The sequence below is a fragment of the Equus przewalskii genome, chromosome 3 (genome assembly GCF_037783145.1).
Source record: "Equus przewalskii isolate Varuska chromosome 3, EquPr2, whole genome shotgun sequence".
In the NCBI taxonomy this organism is placed as follows: Eukaryota; Metazoa; Chordata; class Mammalia; order Perissodactyla; family Equidae; genus Equus; species Equus przewalskii.
In genome coordinates, this window is record NC_091833.1 from 113,650,785 (window position 1) to 113,669,569 (window position 18,785).

General features: G+C 51.5%; 1 protein-coding gene across 4 annotated transcripts in view; it reads right to left on the bottom strand.

Annotated features, from left to right (window-relative positions):
* The window catches only part of EVC2 (EvC ciliary complex subunit 2), a 130,886-nt gene that overhangs the window by 102,803 nt on the left and 9,298 nt on the right, over positions 1–18,785 (bottom strand). For all 4 annotated transcript variants that reach the window (XM_070613279.1, XM_070613281.1, XM_070613282.1 and 1 more), the window contains exons 3-7: positions 17,433–17,599; positions 14,708–14,776; positions 12,609–12,795; positions 7,263–7,372; positions 2,470–2,523 (exon numbers count right to left, since the gene is read on the bottom strand). In XM_070613279.1, the coding sequence (XP_070469380.1) occupies positions 2,470–2,523; positions 7,263–7,372; positions 12,609–12,795; positions 14,708–14,776; positions 17,433–17,599 (587 nt within the window). The remainder of the gene's footprint in view (positions 1–2,469; positions 2,524–7,262; positions 7,373–12,608; positions 12,796–14,707; positions 14,777–17,432; positions 17,600–18,785) is intronic.

The following is an 18,785-nucleotide window of genomic DNA, read 5'->3' on the forward strand; positions in this document are numbered from 1 at the left end:
CAGCTCCCTCTCTCTTGTCAGTACCCACAGCACATACAATCTATATTTCCCAACACAACCTCACAAATTCAGTCATAGCTGTTGGGCATTGCTTGGTCTGTTTTTTTTTTCTCATTTAATGACTCAGTGTGGGTGAGGGACAGTGGGTGACAGGCGATCTGAGTCTCCAGGCTGTCTCAGGCTCCAGTACCCCCTAGAATCTTACATGGGCCTGACTCACACCCTTATAGCCCCTGTGTGGCCTCCGTGGGCATTGGAGCTTGAGACCCTGATATGCAACATTCATTCGCGATTATCACAGAGCAGGTGGCAGAGCGGTATTGTTTGCGTGTGCACATAATGCTAACACTGATGCCAGCAGCTGAGACATTCATGGAGCACTTACAGAACACCAGGCCCTGTACCCTGGGCTTCAGACACACCGATCCATCAACTTTGACGACCACCCTATGCAGCGGGTACTATTATCATTCTCACTTTACAGCCAGGAATCTTGGGCCCAGGGAGGTAAGTAACATGCCCAAGGTAACATATAATCAGTGAAGGCACAGGGACTCAAAGCCCAGCCTTCAGGTCTGAGAGCCTGCTGCCCCACAACACTGTGGGCCACCACACACATATATATGCCTTCACTCCCCACTAAAGGGTGACCTCCTTGCATGTGGTCCACAGTCCAGGGTCACCTGGCCCAGGGGCCGGAAGCGCTGAAATCCAGCCCACTGCTCTAGTGCCAAGCCTGCACCCATGGGTCTGCAGCCCAGAGGGGCCACCTACTCCTGCTTCTCCTGAAGGCAAAGCGTGGGCTGAAGGCAGCCCCAAGGCCTGGGTGTGGCTCATCCCCATCCACAGGAGAGGGCCTGGGGCACAGAGCAAGGGCTCATAAATGTGGACTCCATGAACACTCTCTGACTTTTATGGCAATCACAGGCGACCAGACACCCCCTCCACTGAGGGGCAATCACCGCCACTGATGACAATCAGCTCAATCTCGGGACATTTACCCAAGTGCCCCCAACAGTGTAAGGCACAGTGGGGGACCAAGGATGAATCAGACAGGGCCCCACCTGCCAGGAGCTCACAGACCGGCCGGGAGAAGTTTGTGCCTGTGTGCCCCACTCTGCCACAAACGGTCAGCTGGCTACAGCCAGACTCAGGGTTTGTTTCCACCTCTCTTTGCGGGACTCTGGCTTGCGAGGGGACACTGTGGCCCACCGCCCAACAGCAGGCTCCGGAGCCCCAGTGCCTGGGCTCAAATCCTGATCCCCACACCTACCCGCTGTGCAGAGAAGCACTCACACGACAGACCCGAGACTGCTGTCTCTACGAGGCCTGCTCACACGGCTGGGCCTCGGCTGGTGTCTGGGAACGTGGGTTTGGGAGGGTCCCCGCCATTCCCTGACTGCTGTGCAAACGATGTGGTTTACGCTGAGCACCTACTCTCCCTCTGGGAGTCCGGAGTTTGGGACATGCCAGGCAGAGGGTGCCCAGGTGACTGACCTGATAAAAACCACGACACTGACTGGGTCTCTAACGAGCTTCCCTGGTAGACGACACTTCACATGCGTCATCGTAACTAGATGCCAGAGGAGCTAAGCGTGTCCCAGGCAACTCCACTGGAGAGGACGCCGGAAGCTCGTGCCTGGCTCCTCTGGACTTCGCCCCACACGCCTTTCCCTTTTCAGATTCTGCTTTCTCTGCAGTACGTAAGCGGTGAGTATGACCACACGTGGAGTCCTGGGAGTCCTCCCAGTGAATCTCCTAACCCGGGGTGGCCTTGGGAACCCTGACACACTGGCCACGTGACTTTGGGCAAATTACTTGACCTAGGTGTGCCTTGGTTTCCCCATCTATGAAATGGGGGTGATTTAAAAATAGAATCTATCTCCCAGGGCGGTGGCGAAGACCACACGATTCAGCATATGTAAATTGCTTAGAATGCCTGGCACTTAGTAGGCGCTTAAGAAATACGAAGTGTGGTTACCATGGTGGGTAAACACTTGACGAAGACATGAATGAGTGAATGCGCGAGCTGTGAGTAAACAAGCGATGAAGGACAATGGAAACGCCATTCATGGCGAGCAGCAGAGCAGGGAGACCCGCCCACAGACTGCAGTGCTCTGGGAGGATCTGGAAAGACAAAACAGGACCACCAGCTGACCCCAGTGGGTGGCGGGTACGAATGCGGCTGAACAGAAGCACAGATGGGTGGGTGGGGCCTCAGTCTGTCCAGGCAGTGACTGATCTGTCTTGCCAGATGGAGGTATCACCCGGGAAACTAGCCAGCCAGCCTCGGGCCACCCTGGGGGGCCCCACACTGCACGGAGCCCCCAGCCTCAGCACGTGTTGGGCTGCCAAGGCCAGTGGTGGGCCTCTCTCTCTGGCTCTGAGGACAGCAAGAGACCACATGCCACAGGCATAAATGACACACTGGGGCCTAGGTGAGTGTTCAGGTCAAATGGTTTCTCTTACCTTTATCTTTTCTTCTGCTATTATGGTGAAAAGGGCTTTTAGCTGTGTTCTGTTCTAGAAAAAGAGAAGAAAAATGCTTTCATCAATAGTCTGCAGGTTTTGGAGTCTGACACACGGGGTAACATCTGGGGTATTTCCCACCCGCCGTGTCTGGAGCTAAGGTGGCCCTTGACTGTTGGGGATCGGGGCTTTGGGATCTTAAAGTCCCTCCAGGGGAAAGGTCTGGGGAACTGCGAGGCCTCCTTCTCTCCCGGAGGCTTGTGTGAAATCTAAACACCAGCTTCTCCAATTGCCGAGAAAGCGCTGGCAGTGCGCCCTTGCGGTGAAACGCTTGAGGCTGGGGTCAGGCAGGGCTGGCGTTGACGGCTGCCAGGCGCAGGACCTAGAGCAGATGCTCGCCCTCCAGCATCCGGCTCCTTCAGGAAAGGTGGAGAGAACCTCGGGGCCCCGATGGGCCTGCTGAGCTCACCCCGCATTCTAACGCACCGGACCCCACAGCCCCAGCCCCTGTGGGTCTACTCCTAATGCCTCTCAAACGCCTCCACTCAGAAGATGTAGGAAAGGGGAGAATGGAGGGGGGCAGTTCTGATGGCTATCCATCCTGCTATGCGGGATCTGAGAAGACCACCACGAGAACACGCTTCTTCTGGGGTGGAGGCAGAATGTCTCACAGCGGAAGGGCAGGACAGGGTGGCGGTGGGAGCCTGCCCGGCCCACACCTGGCTCCATCACTCACCAGCAGTCTGACCTTGGGCAAGCTATGGACCCCTCTGTGCCTCAGTTTCCTCATCATACAATGGGAATTATATTCAACTCGGAGGGTTGCTGTGAGGGTTAAATTAGCATAGAATCCAGAGAGGGCCTGGCGCACAGGCAGCGCTATGGAAGTCCTCCTGCTGCTGGTTGCCGTGGTGATGGGAGCAGCAGCGGTGGTATCCTTGTATGTAACCTGGAGCCTGAAGTGCAGCGGGCCAGGCAGCCTGGTGTAATTCTACCACGGACACACCTGAGGCATCTTCCCTGACCTGAGCTATGGTCCCCCCAAGGCAGACACCCCTGAGCCTCACTCCACAGCTGTTGCAGCAGCAGCACCGGACCATCCCAAACCCAAACCCACGGACGGCCAGCAGGGCAACCTAACGGAGGCTTCGAAAGGAAGCTAAAATGCTACAAGTCCTCTTTTTAGGAAGGACATGGAAACATGTTCAAATATGAGTCTTTAGAGAAGGGACAACTTTGAAGCAATCATTGGCGCTCTCAGTTCCTGCAGTGTCTCTGCTCTGGAAGATTCTTGGCGCCCTGTGAGTTTCAGGGTCCCCTGAACCGGACACGCGGGGCTGAGTTCAGAGGCCCACCATCCATTACATTTTTCGCACTCTTCTCTCCCTCTGGGTCCCTCCTCCCAGTGTTTTCTGACACCCAAGGTGTAAGCAGAGAGGAGCTGAGCGTGCCCCAGAGCTTGTCCATCGCTTTGCAAAACAGAAATCCTCCCCCTGCGTTCACTACATAAACTTCAAGGCTTGAGAAACATGTGTTAGATCACAGCATGAAGCCGGAAAACAGGGACCAAGTGGGACATGGTGATGGTTCTATAAGGTGAGCGTGACGCTCATATAATATACTGTAAGGAAGTCGGGATGAATGTTCTAGTTTTCCCCTCTTGATGCCCCTTCATCTAACTCTATATGAATTTGGGGTGTCCGTACGTTTGAGAAAGCAGTTTCCAGACCCAAACACAAGGCATTTCTGACAGTACCTACCTCTTGCTATGATGATGAATAAGTGGTAACTATTTTTCTTGCCTCCTCCTCTGCTTCCATACAATTCTAAAGTGTGGGAACTAGAAGAGACTTGAGAGGCATCTTCCCACTCCTCGCCTTTTTCAGGCAGGAAGCTGAAGCCCAGAGAAGCTGTGCTGCCTCTGAAACCACAGCCAGGGCAGGGGGCCAGGGCAGGGGGCCCGGGCTGGGAAGTTCCCAACACCAACCCCACACTAACCTGAACGATTTCATCCTGCTGAGTACCTGCAGTTTTAAAGAATTCCTTCCTTTACCCACTTGTGACGTAAGACTTCCCACGACTGACCAGCAGAGCAAACCAGGGCTCTCACATGGAGCTGACCTAAGTCCACTCAGGCTTCGGGTCTGAGCACTTCCAGCCTCCAATCCACCTGACCTTCTTCACATCATGTAAAGAAGCAGTCAACTGAAAGGACTGAGAAGTCCAACTGGGTGAAATGACACAGGAGCCCTCTGCCAACTTCCGGCACTTATTCACTTAACAAACGCTGGCCTTCTACGAATCGTTTCTGTGGCAGGGTCGAGGTAGGGGTGGCGCTGTGGTCTAACAGAGCAGGCAGGAGCCTAGAAGGCAGGCCAATGAAGCTTGGACTCCGGAATCTTCAGGTGGGCAGCTGGGCTGTCCACTCTCTGTCCACGGCAGCCCAGAGAGCCCTTGAAGGCTGGGAAGGCAAAGGAAACCACAGGCCATTTGCATATGTACATCATCTCATGGATCCCCACAAGGGAAACACTGATAGAATGATCTCCTGTTTGTAGATGAGAAAACCTGAGGCTCCGAGAAGCTAAAAAAATCGAATAAAACTTGCCCAAGATTCATTGGTTTATTGATTTGTTCATCCATTTATTCAAAAAATGTTTTCTGAGTCCCTAGTACGTGCAGGGCCTTGTTTCTGGCACTGGGAACACAAGTGGGAACAGGACCCATGACAGATGTCCCTGGTCTCACGGAGCTGGCATTCTAGTGGGTGGTGTGGGGGTTACTGGGGGGAACGACATCAATAGGACAACCAGACGAGGCACCACGCAGAGTAAGACAGGACCATCAGGATGTGACAGCTCACGAGGCGGCCGTGCAGAGAGTGCGGGAGCCCCCCACACCCCATGCCTCGCACTCCCCACCAGCCGCCCCAGGCACTTGGGGAGGCCTCGCAGATGCCCTGGCCCGAGGTCCTGACGCTCCTGCAGAAGCAGACAGAGGCTTTGGTTTCACTGGGTTTCTGAGTTTCTCACTGTTGGTTTCTCACCATTGCCTTATCTAAAATAGGATTTTAACTTTCTAGTTTCCTGTCCCTTGACATTGGGATGGCATTTCTTCTGGGCTATTTTCTCTCTATTTTTCATCCCTTTTTTTATCTGCTTTATCTCCCCAAATCCCCCCAGTACACAGTTGTATATCTTAGTTGCAGGCCCCTCTAGTTGTGGCATGTGGGACGCCGCCTCAACGTGGCCTGACGAGCAGTGCCATGTCTGCGCCCAGGATCTGAACGTGTGAAACCCTGGGCCACTGCAGCAGAGCAGGCAAACTTAACCACTCGGCCACGGGGCTGGCCTCTATTTTCTATCCTTCTTTGTCCCCTGTTCTTGACTTTGTACTTAATTATTTTCTGAGACATTTGTCTTTTCCGACAGTTTTACACAGTCTTCTCGTATCTGGTCTTTACCTTTTGGGAATCTTTTTTTTTTTTTAAAGATTGGCACCTGAGCTAACAACTGTTGCCAATCTTCGTTTTTTTCCCTTCTTCTTCTCCCCAAATCCCCCTGGTACATAGTTGTATATTTTAGTTGTGGGTCCTTCTAGTTGTGGCATGTGGCATGCTGCCTCAGCGTGGCCTGACGAGAGGTGCCACGTCTGCACCCAGGATCCAAACCAGTGAAACCCTGGGCCACCAAAGCAGAGCACGCGAACTTAACCACTCGGCCACGGGGCCGGCCCCAGGAATCTTTATTTTATCTAGGGTTTTTTTCTTATTGCAGCAGCAATGCCGCACACAGGCCCTTCAGCCTAGGGGTTCAAGGAGCCGGCAGCTGAGGGCCTTATTTTGATCCTGCCATTGACCTGGGCAGTCACGCTCCACATCTGTTAAAAGGAACTTTCTCCAGAGGCTGAAGTCAGAACAAAATGACCAAAGAACCAAGAGCGTGAGCTGCTTGAGGACAAGGATGGAAACTCCTCCTCCTGTTTCCCCAGGGTGTCCCCAGCACCTGGCGCATGCCATGCAACCCCCGCATTCACTGCACACGTGCATCAACAAAAAGGTGAAAGAAGAATAAAGATGCTGACAGTGACGGTGTGATGCACTAAGTCACGTTCCCCCAAAACTCATATGTCGCAGCCCTGACCCCAGCACCACAGATGCGACTACATTTGGAGATGGGGTCTTGCCAGAGGTGATGAAGCTAAGATGAGGTCATCAGGGTGGGCTCTAATCCACCCTGGCGGATGTCCTTATAGGAAGAGGAGATGAGGACACAGACAGGCACAGATGAAGACAGAGCGAGAAGATAGCTGTCCACAAGCCAACGGGAGAGGCCTCAGAAGGCACCAACCCTGCCCACCCCTCGGTCTCGGACTTCCAGCCTCCAGAACTGTGAGAAAATAAATTTCTGTTGTTTTTAAGCCATCAGTCTCTGGTGCTCTGTCACGGCGGCTCTGGCAGATGAACACAAATGGTGACCACTGGCTGAGTGCTTATTACACACAAGACACAGTGATGAAGATTAACACCCACTGACCTGTGTCAGGCTCACAGGGGTCAAGGAATTACTCAAGGTCACATGACCTGCTATGGGAGCCAGGGTCACGGCACAGAGTGTGAGTCCAGGGCCTGGGCACTTATCCAGAATTCGATATCATGGAAGGAAGGAAGGAGGAGGAAAGGCAGAGAGGAAGGAGGAAGGAAGACAGGAAGGAACCAATGGGTATTGTGTCTTAAGTTTCAGTGTTTCTAAAACAACAGTGACAAGACAGAAATCAGAGTAACAAGAAAATACCGGTGATGAACTCTGGAAGGTGAGCCGGGCAGGAAGCATCAGGATTTCTCCACTCCCAACGTCTCTGGCCTCGAGCGAGGCTGTGTAGTTGACCGAGAAGGAGTCTCCGACTGCTCAGAGAGAAGGCAAGTGTGAGTCAAAAGAGGGGCCCCTGGCACACCCCAGACACAGCCACACATTCGCTTTCAGGGTTCAAAAGGAGGCTGCCATCACAGCTGACGCTGGCAGCAAGGGGACCTTTGGGCTTCCACGTACTTATTAGCAGGGAGCATAAGCCGGGCGTGCTTGTTCTTGGGCTCCCTCTCTTTTCACTTGGGAGGGGCTGTGAGTAGGTGCAAGGAGCGTATCTGGGCGCCCTTGCCCGCAGCCAGCATTGCCCGGGGCTGGGTGGGTCAGTCCTCCCAGTGCAGAACGTGTTCAGCTCACAAACTCAGGAAATCCAGAACCTGTTAGTTTCGTTTGAAATCCAGGAAGGGATCTATTTTTACCCCACAATCCTGTCCACACAGCTCAGGAGAAGAGTCTTCGTGGGACTTCTGGCCCTTGGCGGACAGAATGACCATGGCTGCTGCTTTGACACCTCTGACCCCTTTGCCACCTTTGACAGCAAGCAGTACGGGGAGGCAGTGCCAGACCAGGGCCCAGAAGGGGGCCACAAAGGTCACTTCGGGCTCACGTAGGGTCCCCTCCAACCTCATGGTCTCTAGTTGGCTCTCTACTGCTTAATGACAAAAATTAACTCTTTGTATTTAAGGAGGAAGTTTCCCTGTAGACGGGGTTTCTGGCTCGAAGCTCTCCTTAGTATGGAGTCAGGAGTGAAAGCACCTGCTCTCAGGAGGAGGCAGCTCTCCTGCTGGGAGGGGCCATACTCAGCCGAACTCAAGGGGAACGGACAGGACCCCGAGACCCTGCCGGGAAAGGGGGGGAACCAAACAAGACGGCAGGGCTCCAGTTTTGCAGGAGGCGGCCAGTTCTCAGCCGCCATTCTCTGGAGGTGCTGAGTGCACGGGGGCTCCTCCACCTGATGTCGGGCGTGGACCGCGCCCACTTTAACTGCCCACAGTGGATTCCTCCCACCAGGCTGATGTTGTCAGGTGGCTCCAGGTACCTGGCAGAGACCGGAGACACTTTGTAAACTAAAACCAAAGGAACATCTCTGTCGCTCCTCTCGGTGGCAGATGCTCTGAGCCTCAGCCACGGCCTGGAGAAATGCTGCGAGCTGGTTTGGGGACACGGTCCAGCCTGTTCAGGGGCTGAGACTGGCTTGTTGTCTGAACTGGTTGCATTACTGAGATGGTGAAATTTTTCTTTTTTTAAATAGCTTGGAGATAAAATTTACATACCACTCAATTCACCTGTTTTAAGTGTGCAATTCAAGGAATTTTAGTACATTTACTGAGTTGTGCAACCATCACTAAAATCTGATTTTAAGAACATTTCCTTCACCTTGAAAAGAAGCCTCGTGCCCAATAACAGTCACTCCCCACTGCCATGCCCAGGCCCCTGGCAACCACTAATCTACTTTTTTTAGGATTCATTTGCCTTTTATGGGCATCTCATAGAAATGGAATCATACAATATGTGCTCTTGGTGTCTAGTTTCTTTCACTGAGCATACTTTTTTGAGGTTCATCTACGTTCGAGCATGCGTCAGCTTTTTCTGGCGAGTGATATTCCACGTGTGGATCTTTTGTTTATATGACATTCTCACGAGTCCCCTGAACTCTGTGGAGAAAGTCGGGCATGTGAGAAACTGGGCACTCAACTGACTCAGCTTCTGAGACAAAGGGGCTGCGTCCTGTCGGCTGCTGAAGGGACCCCAGCTCCTTCCAGACAGCCAGCCACAACCCTCTGGGGCAGGTTGGGCAGAATGAAATATTGGAAAGATGGTTTGGTGGTATTTCATTTAAGAATTTTAGATTTTGGACCTCAAACTTACAAGGGTAAAATTTTTCATCTTAGATTGTAATTCGTTTTGGACTTGAATATATTTGGATTTCAATTTGTAGGGGGTTCCTTCCTGTGATTTTCGTTTCTCCCTGAGAATCTGCAAAAGGAAGGTGTTGGCAGGTCACAGTTGGAGAATCTGTGACTGAACTCAGGGTCAGCGCCCTGCAAACCCTGATTTGCCTCGTGAATAGCATGGCTGGATGTGACTTGAACGCGTGTCAGAATTAGAATTCCAGCCTTGGGTACAGAGTATCCTTTGGGTTTATTTCAATAATGTAAGATCTGAGTCATCCCCAAAGCCTTCACAGGGCAGAAAGAGAAATCTCTTCTACCCACCAGCAGTCACAGAAGGACACACGCAGGGGCAGTGGATGGGTGGTGTGGGGAGCAGGGCTGTCCCGAGTCCTGACCTTGGCTGATCTCCTTCCCCAGGGAGCCAGCCACCCCTCGGTGATTTCAGATTAATGAGAGGCCCACTGGGTTCAGAGAACAAGACGACAGAGACCGTCGGAGGGGAAGCACAAACTCCCACCCGATGCTCTGGTCCATGAGCACGGCACCCCACCTGACACAGGGCTGGCCTCTCCCCGCCCCTTTCTCACCCGGCGGCGCACTTCATCTGATTGGTAAGCTGGGTGTGCACCCCCTTCAGCCATTTTACTCCTGAGAGTGGGCTGCGGGCAGAAAGTAAGACTGCACAGCTCCTGTAGGACAGGGGTACCGGCTCTGCATGGCCAGTGGGTGACAAAGCCCACCCAACACTGCCAGTCAGCCAGCAGGCCCGTCTGATCTCACCTAAGCTCGTCCTCCAACTTTGCCTTCATCTGTAACACGGGTTAGAGTTCAGCCCTAAGACGCTAGGATGTGCTTCATTTCTCAATTTGTATTGAGACATCAAAAAGAAATGTGAAGAAAACAGGAGAAAGGAGTGCTGAGCCTACAGAATCACTAAGATTTTTGTTTTAAAAATCCTCAACATTTTCATTTTACTTTTATATAATGATAAAAGCTAGGATCACAGAGATAAGGTGATAAAGATAATGATAATTAAACAATAACCCTGGTGAAGGTCGTTATAATCAGACCTTCCCGGGTACAGTGACGTCACCACCCTCCAGTGTCTGCCCGTGCGTCAGCCCAGTGGATCCCAAATGGTGCCCTGAGACAGATGGAGAATCCACTGTTTCTCAACGGATGGCAGAGGAAACTGAGACGGAGAAGTGGAGTGGCTTGCCCAGCCAGTTAATAATAGGAAACCACTTGACCCTCTCAGGCTTCTTATCTTTTCTCTAAATGAGTGTCTCTGATAAAAGAAAAGTACAAATAATAATGATGATAATGATGATGTTAGAGTGTCAATGGCCTGGGATCTGTTGGTCGTTGATTTTATGGTTATATACTTATTCTTTGGAAAAAGGTTTCCTGCCCCCTAAATTGAAAATCTATGTTATATCCCTTAACATAGCGTGGTGTTCACAGAGAAACACAGTTTGGATGCTGCCCTCAGGGCATGTGGAGACTCCGAGGCAGAGGAAAGGCAGGGGCATATGCAACAACTGCTATATTATGGCAACAAGAACAAAATCAGTTGCCAGGGGCTGGGGAGAGGGGAAACGGAGAGTTGCTGCTTCATGGGCATAGAGTTCTAATGCTGCAAGATGAGAACGTTCTAGAGACCTGCTCACAAGAAGGTGCATACAGTTAACAATACTGTACTGTACACTGACAAGTTTAAGAGGGGAGATCTTATGATTTTTATGATACACATGGAAAGAATAAAAATATCCCAACAAAATAGCAGCCAACATGCGGAGCACTTTTCGTGGCTGCCTTGTAACCCTTTTCGAGAACTCTTACAGCTTCTGAAGTAGGTGTTCCCATCGTCCTCAGCTCCCCAATGAAGAGCTGAGGCTCAGAGATGTGCAGTGTGAGGTGCTGGAGCAGAATCCGATGAGTTCACGTGTGGAAGTGCTTAGAAAGGCAGGCAGCTCCTCCAAGCAGGCGAAGTGCTGGAGGGGCAGGTGAGTGAGGCGCAGAGAAGGAGAGGAGAGTCTTCCAGATGGACACGAGGGTGGGAGGAGTTGTTGAGGGGTGGGAGAAAAGTGCCAAGCCTGGTCTGGCAGGAGCACAGACTATGAAAGGCTGTTGGAGAAATGAGAGAGGCCAGCCGTGCTGGACCGAAGGCTGGGGAGGGTGATGGAAGGGAACCAGGCAGAGGCCCAGGTCAGGTGACCTCATTCAATCTCTGCAACAATTCTAGGAGGCTCTGTTAGACACACGGGACATCTGAAGCTCAGAGATTAGGAGTCCAACCTAGACCCATTTGAATGGAGTCTGGTCTCTGCTCACCGCCCCATGCTCTGCCGTCTAAATACTAGCTCAAGAACTGGGGGACTTATTTTTACATCACTGAAGGAAGGCACTGAAAATCATCACTTAGCTGGGAGGTGTCCTAACAGTTTTTATGGCATTGCTTAACCCAGAGCCAGCAAAGAGGTCACCACTTACAGGCCAACTCCACTGACAGCTTCTGTCACTAGCATGGTGTTGAGGATTCCGAGGCCTCGTCTAGGCCCAGGGGACAAGAGTGGCCTGACTGACGGGCCACATGGGTGTGGAAGTGGAGCGGTCAGCAAGTTCTAGGCATGTGAGACGCCTAACAGCATAAGGGTTAGGGGGTGGGTGGGATGGGGGAGCCACACTGCCTGAGTTTGAATCTGCGCCTCGACTGTGGCCCCACGGCCTCAGGAAGGTCCTCATCCTCTTAGTCTCTTCATCTGTAAGTGAGATGCCTACCACAAGAAAAGAAGTCCACCTCCGAGGAGAACAGACGGCTCAGAAACCCTGGTAACAACAGTGCCAGGATTGGTTCAAACCTGCTTAATTAGCCAGTGACCACTCGCCTCAGGAAACACACCTCCACAAGCCAACCAGCAATGGCAGCGCACTCTGAAACCCAGCCAGCCAGAAGCAGAGGCCCCCAGTGAACACGCCGGCACATCTCCTGAGCACGCGTCCAGGGCTGATGTCAAGCCACCCCACCTCCATCCAGCACGCCCAAGACCAGCTCTGCATCGGACTGAGTGATGGCAATTTTGGTCATCTGGCGACGGATATACTGGGATTCACTATCTTTGCATCAATTTAATAAAAATTGAACACAAATATTTTAAAAACTCCCCAAATCCTACCTCTCTCTAACTTAAGGACAAATCCAGCTTCTGGTTGCAGATATCGAGCGGTGGTCTCCTGCTCTGATACCCCAAGAGTAGCATCTGTTGTGAGGATTAACTGAGTGACCTGTTTAAGAACAAGCCTGCTGCACGTTACCCGCTCTAGAAGGATCTGTAGTGTTTTCATCGTTTTCCATCCATGGCTGAGCGCACTCTGCTATTACCTTGCAGAAACTTCCTTCTGAAAGCCTGGAATCCTTCCGAGGTCTTGTTTCCAGTCGACCCGCTAACGGTGAGGCCAGTGATGTTGTCCAGCAGGAGCAGATCGGAGAGGTTGGCCGCCCCGGGCGTCTTGGTGTTGTTCACGAGCAGACGCACCTGAGCCGTCTGCAGCGCGCTCTGCCCAGACACCTACGACAGGAGACGAGAGGAGGGTGGATTTGCTGACAAGTCTAACTTCCTAAAATGATGCCCCAGCTCGACTTGCACGTGTGCATGAGGTCTTCAGGTAGAGGGAAGCTATTACAGTCTCGCAAAGGTTCTGAGAACTTATCAGGTCTGATTTCAAAGGCCCCAGGAGAGTTTTGACTCATGCTTGCCAAGCTGTTGCCTGGTGACAGTATCAAAGTAACTGGGACTCTGAAATGCGGTGAAATCACTCCTGCAGAGAAACTTAGAAAAAAAAACCAGACAAGCACAGAACCACAGCCAGGTTGGGGAGACTGTGACAACTGGCATCACCAAGAAAAGCAAACAACAGCTTTTTCTCCCTATATTATTTTGAAGATTGAGCCCAGCCCCAGAGGCCTGTGCAGGGCATCTGACTGCCATCTGATCTCCAGGCCGGACCTGAGCTGGTCTCCTGCCTCCTGCCTGTCTGCCCTTCCAGGTTCTGCCTGGCCACGTGTTGGAAGGGCGTGGCTGTTGGAAGCCATCCTGGGGCCCCAGAAGCTTGGCTCCCCCCATGGCCTCTGCAACCTTGCCCTGCCCCCTCTCTCTAAGCCTGTCTCCCAGCATGCCTGCCCCTTCCTCACCCCTGCTCTGCTGAGACTGACAGAGCAGCTGAGAAAAGAGATGGAAACGATGCACGTCCCGAGAGCTGTGAGCTCTGGAACATAAGGAGAGGAAAAAGCAAGGTGCAGAATTTGTGTACAGTATACGGCCCCCTATGTAAAAGGGGAGAGGGAGGTGTACATATGTATGCATGTACACACACATACATGCGTACACACATACACACACACAACTACGCACACAGGGCAGAAGACATCTCTAGGAAGACATGAGAAAATGGTATCACTGACTGTACCCAGGAAGGGGAACAAGACGGTGAGGGCCTGGGATCAATGAGGGGTGTGCAGCCAAGAGTTAACTCCGCAGGCTTAGGCTGCCCAAACCTGCACGCTCCAAAGGATGGACTGGCCCTTGACCACCTCCTGGGGGATTAACCTCTAAAGCACTTGGCATATCGTGTCTGATCAGAGTGACTTTATATTCCTGCGGCCTTGGGCCACACCAGGTGGTCTGTGCTGCCAATGCGACTCATGGTGGGGGCCCTGGGCCACACTGTGCCAGTGTGACCTCTGTAGGGGCTGGAGTCTGAGTAACTGAGAGCACTCCAGGCCTACACGATCAACTGGAAATAAAATCCCTGGACCCAAGGCTCGGGGAGCATCCCTGTCTGACAGCACTCATCCATGATCTCACACACCATTGGAGGGAAGTTAAACACCCTCCGCACTACTCCCCCAGGAGAGGAGAGGGCAGCGCAGCGGGAAGCTCGCGCCTGATCTCTCCGGAGCTCCATCCTTAGCGCCTTTTGCTTTGTTGACTTTCATCTGTACCCTTTTGCTGTAATGAATTGTAACAGTTGAGTAGAATAGCTTTTCAGAGTTCTGTGAGTCCTTCTGGAGAATCATTGAGCTGGAGGGTGGTCATGGAGACCCCCACACAAGGGTAACACCAAAAGCCATCTCTGGGATCGGTAAGGGTCGAAGACCTAAAAGACCTTAAATAACTTTTTTAAACTGTCCAAGCACCATATCCATGTTAAAATCTGAAAGAAAGCACGTCATACTTTCTTTCTCATTCTAAATGATCAAGGTGGATTTTCACTAACAATCACTTAATTTTTACCAAAACTTCTTAGTTCTGGTGCTGGCAATAAAGATCCCCTGTGGGTCACTTCATCACCCATGTGTCAAAAAATGGGTAGATAAAGCTGGTAGACTCGCCAGTTCTTAAATACATAGCTCTACTAATAAACGATCTGGGCAGAACCCAATTATCTTCTCCTCAAGCATAAGCCACGATGAACACTCACCACCGCGCATTTCTGAAAAATGACTCCATTCTCAAAAGTGCCTTGAATATCTCTTGAAATGTCTCCATACTACAACAAAATATAGAAATCATTAGAAAATGCAAAATGTTTCATGCTGCACAGATTTAATAAAAGTACAGGATGAACTTTTAAAAGGGGTTTAGAGAGATCACTTCCGTAGTATAGTAATGGCTTAGGTGACCTTGAAGGCTTTTTTAAAAAGAGTAGTAAAGGAGTGGAACTTGAAACCTATGAGGAAAGAGGAATGTGGACGTGGGGTGACGCTGGAGCTGTTTCCCCGTGTGGGGGTGCATGGGAGTGACGCCCATTGCCACAGGGACTCGGCAAACCAGGGCTGACACTTCAGCACAAGGAAGGCGAGTGGAGCTATGGGAAGATGCTTTAATGGCCGCTGCCACCCCGTGCGCCTCCCGATGTGTGCCGAGGGCTCCACAGCCACGCGCAGCCGGGACTGAGCGCACGCGGATCGCAGCGTGCTGGGGGCAGCCTCCCGGGAGCCGGATGCACATCGTCGTGGGGAATCCACCCAGGTTGGCCTCCTCCAGCCCTGCAAAGCCTCCTCTGGAAAGATCCCAGCGGAAGCCAGCGCCACTGCCCTGGAAACCCCAGGCCTCGGTCCCTCTCATAATCACAACCGACACCAGTTCGTTTCTGTCCTTGCCACAGGCCCCCCGACCTCAGGGCCCGGCCCCTGCGGTACGGACACATCCTTTATGGCACTCCGAGTCACGGCCACAGCAGCTCTTGGTGATATCAATAACCATAACAATGGCTATTATTTCCCAAGTGCTGGCAGACCCATCACTTTCATACATGAATTCTATTTCTCCCACTTTACAGATGAGGAAACTGAGGCTCGTGAAGATGAACTCACTTGCCCAAGGTTGCACAGGCAGCAAGCCCAGACTCTCCCCTGCCTGGGTGACTCCATAGCCTCCGATTCCTGCACAACACACATCCCTCTCCAGAGCGTGACCCTCTCATCATACAGACGGACAAAGGAACAGAGAGGGCAAGCGATGTTCCTGAGAACAACACGCTGATAACAGGCAGCAGCGTTAGCCCGCCCAGCCCTCGGACTCTGGTTGCGCTCTCTGTCAGCCACCCTGCCCTCACGGCTCTTTGACACTCCAGGATCCTAACGAGTCTTCAAGAGCCCTCTATCCTTCTGGTCCTTATACAGCATCCCCAAAACGACAATCGAATAAATACAGCTTGTTGAGCAAACACACACAGGAGGGGCGACTGAGGATGGAGATGCGTTGCCGTGGGAGGTGACAAGTCACCTGCTACTAGAGAGGATTGGAAAGAAGAATGAGGACCACTGTAGTGTCCTTATTAGCGACAGAAAAGAAGCAGACACAGACACAGAGAGGAAGGCCATGTGAAGTTGGAAGCAGTGTGACAGGAAATTTGATGTGTCAGTTTGGCTAGGCCACGATACCAGATATTTAGTCAAACTCATCAGATGTCACTGTGAAGGTATTTTTTAGATGAGATTAACACTTAAATTAGCAGACTACGAGTAAAACAGATGACCCTCCATAATGTGGGTGGGCCTTGTCCAATCAGGTGAGGCCTTAACAAAAAAGACTGACTCTCCCGAGGAAGAGGGAGTTCTGTAGCAGATGCCTTTGCCACTGGAGCTGCAATATCAGCTCTCTGCTGGGTCTCCAGCGTGCCTTGCTGATTTTGGACTTGCCAGCTCCCACAATCACACAAGCCAATGCCATAAAATAAATCATGTGTGTCTGTCTCTATATATAACACACACATCTTATTGGTTCTGTCTCTCTGGAGAATCCTAATACAGAGATTGGAGTGATGCGGCCACAAGCCAAGGAATGTTACCAGAACCTGGAAGAGAGAAGGCAGGATTCTCCCCCACAGCCTTCGGAGGGAGCATGGCTCTGCCAACACCTGGATTTTGGACTTCTAGCCTCCAGAACTGTGAGAGAATAAATTTCATTGTTTCGAGACACCAAGGTTGTGGTAATTTGTTACAGTAGCTCTAGGAATCTAACACAACCACTTAGCAGGGGGCCAAGAAGGGGCTCCTGGCTCACCGGCCGAGCTCAGTGGTTCTCACGCCATTTTAAGTCATGAAACCTCAGGTGAAAAACAGTCCCAGTGGAGGCAACACATAAAACAGAACATTAAACCACAGCAGGAGCACGAAGCAGCAGTTCAGAGAAGGTCTCCACAGCCTGGCTCTGCCACTCCCACCTTTCTTGACCTCTCTAATCCTCAATTTCCTGTAAAATGGGAATACAATGAGGACATGTTTAAGAAACTCGTAATGAGGCTCCAGTGAGATTATGCACGGAAAGTGCGAAAGCCAGTGCCGGGCACGCGGTGAATATTTGTTAACCGCTCTCGGCGACGATCGGCAGCGGCATCTCTATAGCAGCCGGAAGTGAATGCGGATACTTAAAGCAGAAGGTGCAGCCCCGCTTTAGAACCCGCACACGAGGCAGCCGACGCGCACATTCACACACCACATCCGTCTAAACACGATACACGGTACAGAAGAAACAGCTCTTTGGGGAGATGAATGGATGTGCTCCCCACTGATAACAGTATGTAAAGAGAAGGAGCCTTTTTTGAAGAACAAAAACCTCTGATATGTCATACACAGTTGGCTCGAAATTGGGTTCTTTCCACCTTCTGATATTTCTGCAAGAGTGTTGAACGAGTTACTCACCAGGTGGTGTGTTAGAGGGGACTCTCTCTTAAACAAGGTCCTCTTGGGCCACGAGAGTAGAGAAGCAAATACGGACTGAGCCCACGGCCCACGAGAGGCTGCAGAAGTCGGGAGGGGGTTAAAGACTTCAACTGTCCTGTTGACGTTCATTCCAAACGGTGCTGCCACTGCAAAACAGCATCGCACATGCATTCATTATACAACACAGAAAGGCAGCCAGGAGAGCGGGAAATGCTGCAGGCAGACCATGTGGTATGCGGAAGGCACCTGGAAAGCATCTGCTGAATAAGTGAATGAACGAATGAATGACTTACCATCTCTTTGGCAGGAAAATGAGACGTGCTCATTGAGGGGGCTATGGAGCTTAAGAAGAGTGTTTCTCACAGTGTGCACTCCTCGTCGTCTTCCGTGCTAAAATATACGTTCCTGGGCCCCAACTCAGACCTACCGACTCAGAACCACTAGACAAGGGAAGTGCCCTGGGTGATTCTTACACTCGTGGCATCAGACAGCCCTGAGTTTGAATCCTGGCTCTGTCACTCACCAGCTGTGTCCTTGGGCAAGTCATCTAACCTCTCTGTGCCTCAGTTTCCCTAACTCTACAATGGAGAGAAGAGTACGCCTTACCTCACTGGGTCCTTCTGATGACCTGTCTCCCGCAGAGTGAGCCCTCAATGAGTGCCACTCTCACGACTACAAGGAGGACCAGCCCAGCGCTGGACACGGGGCCTGCTGAGCCATCCACCAGGGAGCAACTCCCTCTAGAATTCGCTGCATGTCGAGGTATCCTGAAAATTCACGAGCACCGCGTGTAACACAGAAATGTCACTTAAAAGATACCAGCTGGGGTGTCAGGAGTCATCCCGAGTGGGTGCTGCTCTGCAGCTGATCGACTGCATGACCCGGGAAAGGTCAGCTGAGTTCTCTGAGCCTCAGTTTCCCTCACTTGGGAATGTGGTTGAAATATCAATCAGACAGGATTGCCTCAAGAGCAGATTAAATGGCCTGCTGCACGTGGAAGCGTTTACAAGTAATAAACGCTTAAAGCTGGAAATCTACATTTCTGAAATGACCTGGATTGCGGAGTTGTGCCTTTTTCGACATTTATCTTCTATCCAAGTATGAGGTGTATTTTGACAAAGAACGAATTTGTTTTCCAGTCTTTCTTACACAGCGTATTGACGGCAAGGTCTTTAGAAGTGCTTTTGGAAACCTTTTACAGAATTTCTAAATATATGTAGGAAGAAATATAAATTTGAAAAAAAATGTGGAACTGGATCCTAGATAAAATCAGTATCTTTTTTCCTGGACCAGGATCTGTGGCGGATTCAGCTGGTGAAGTTGGAGTGGGGA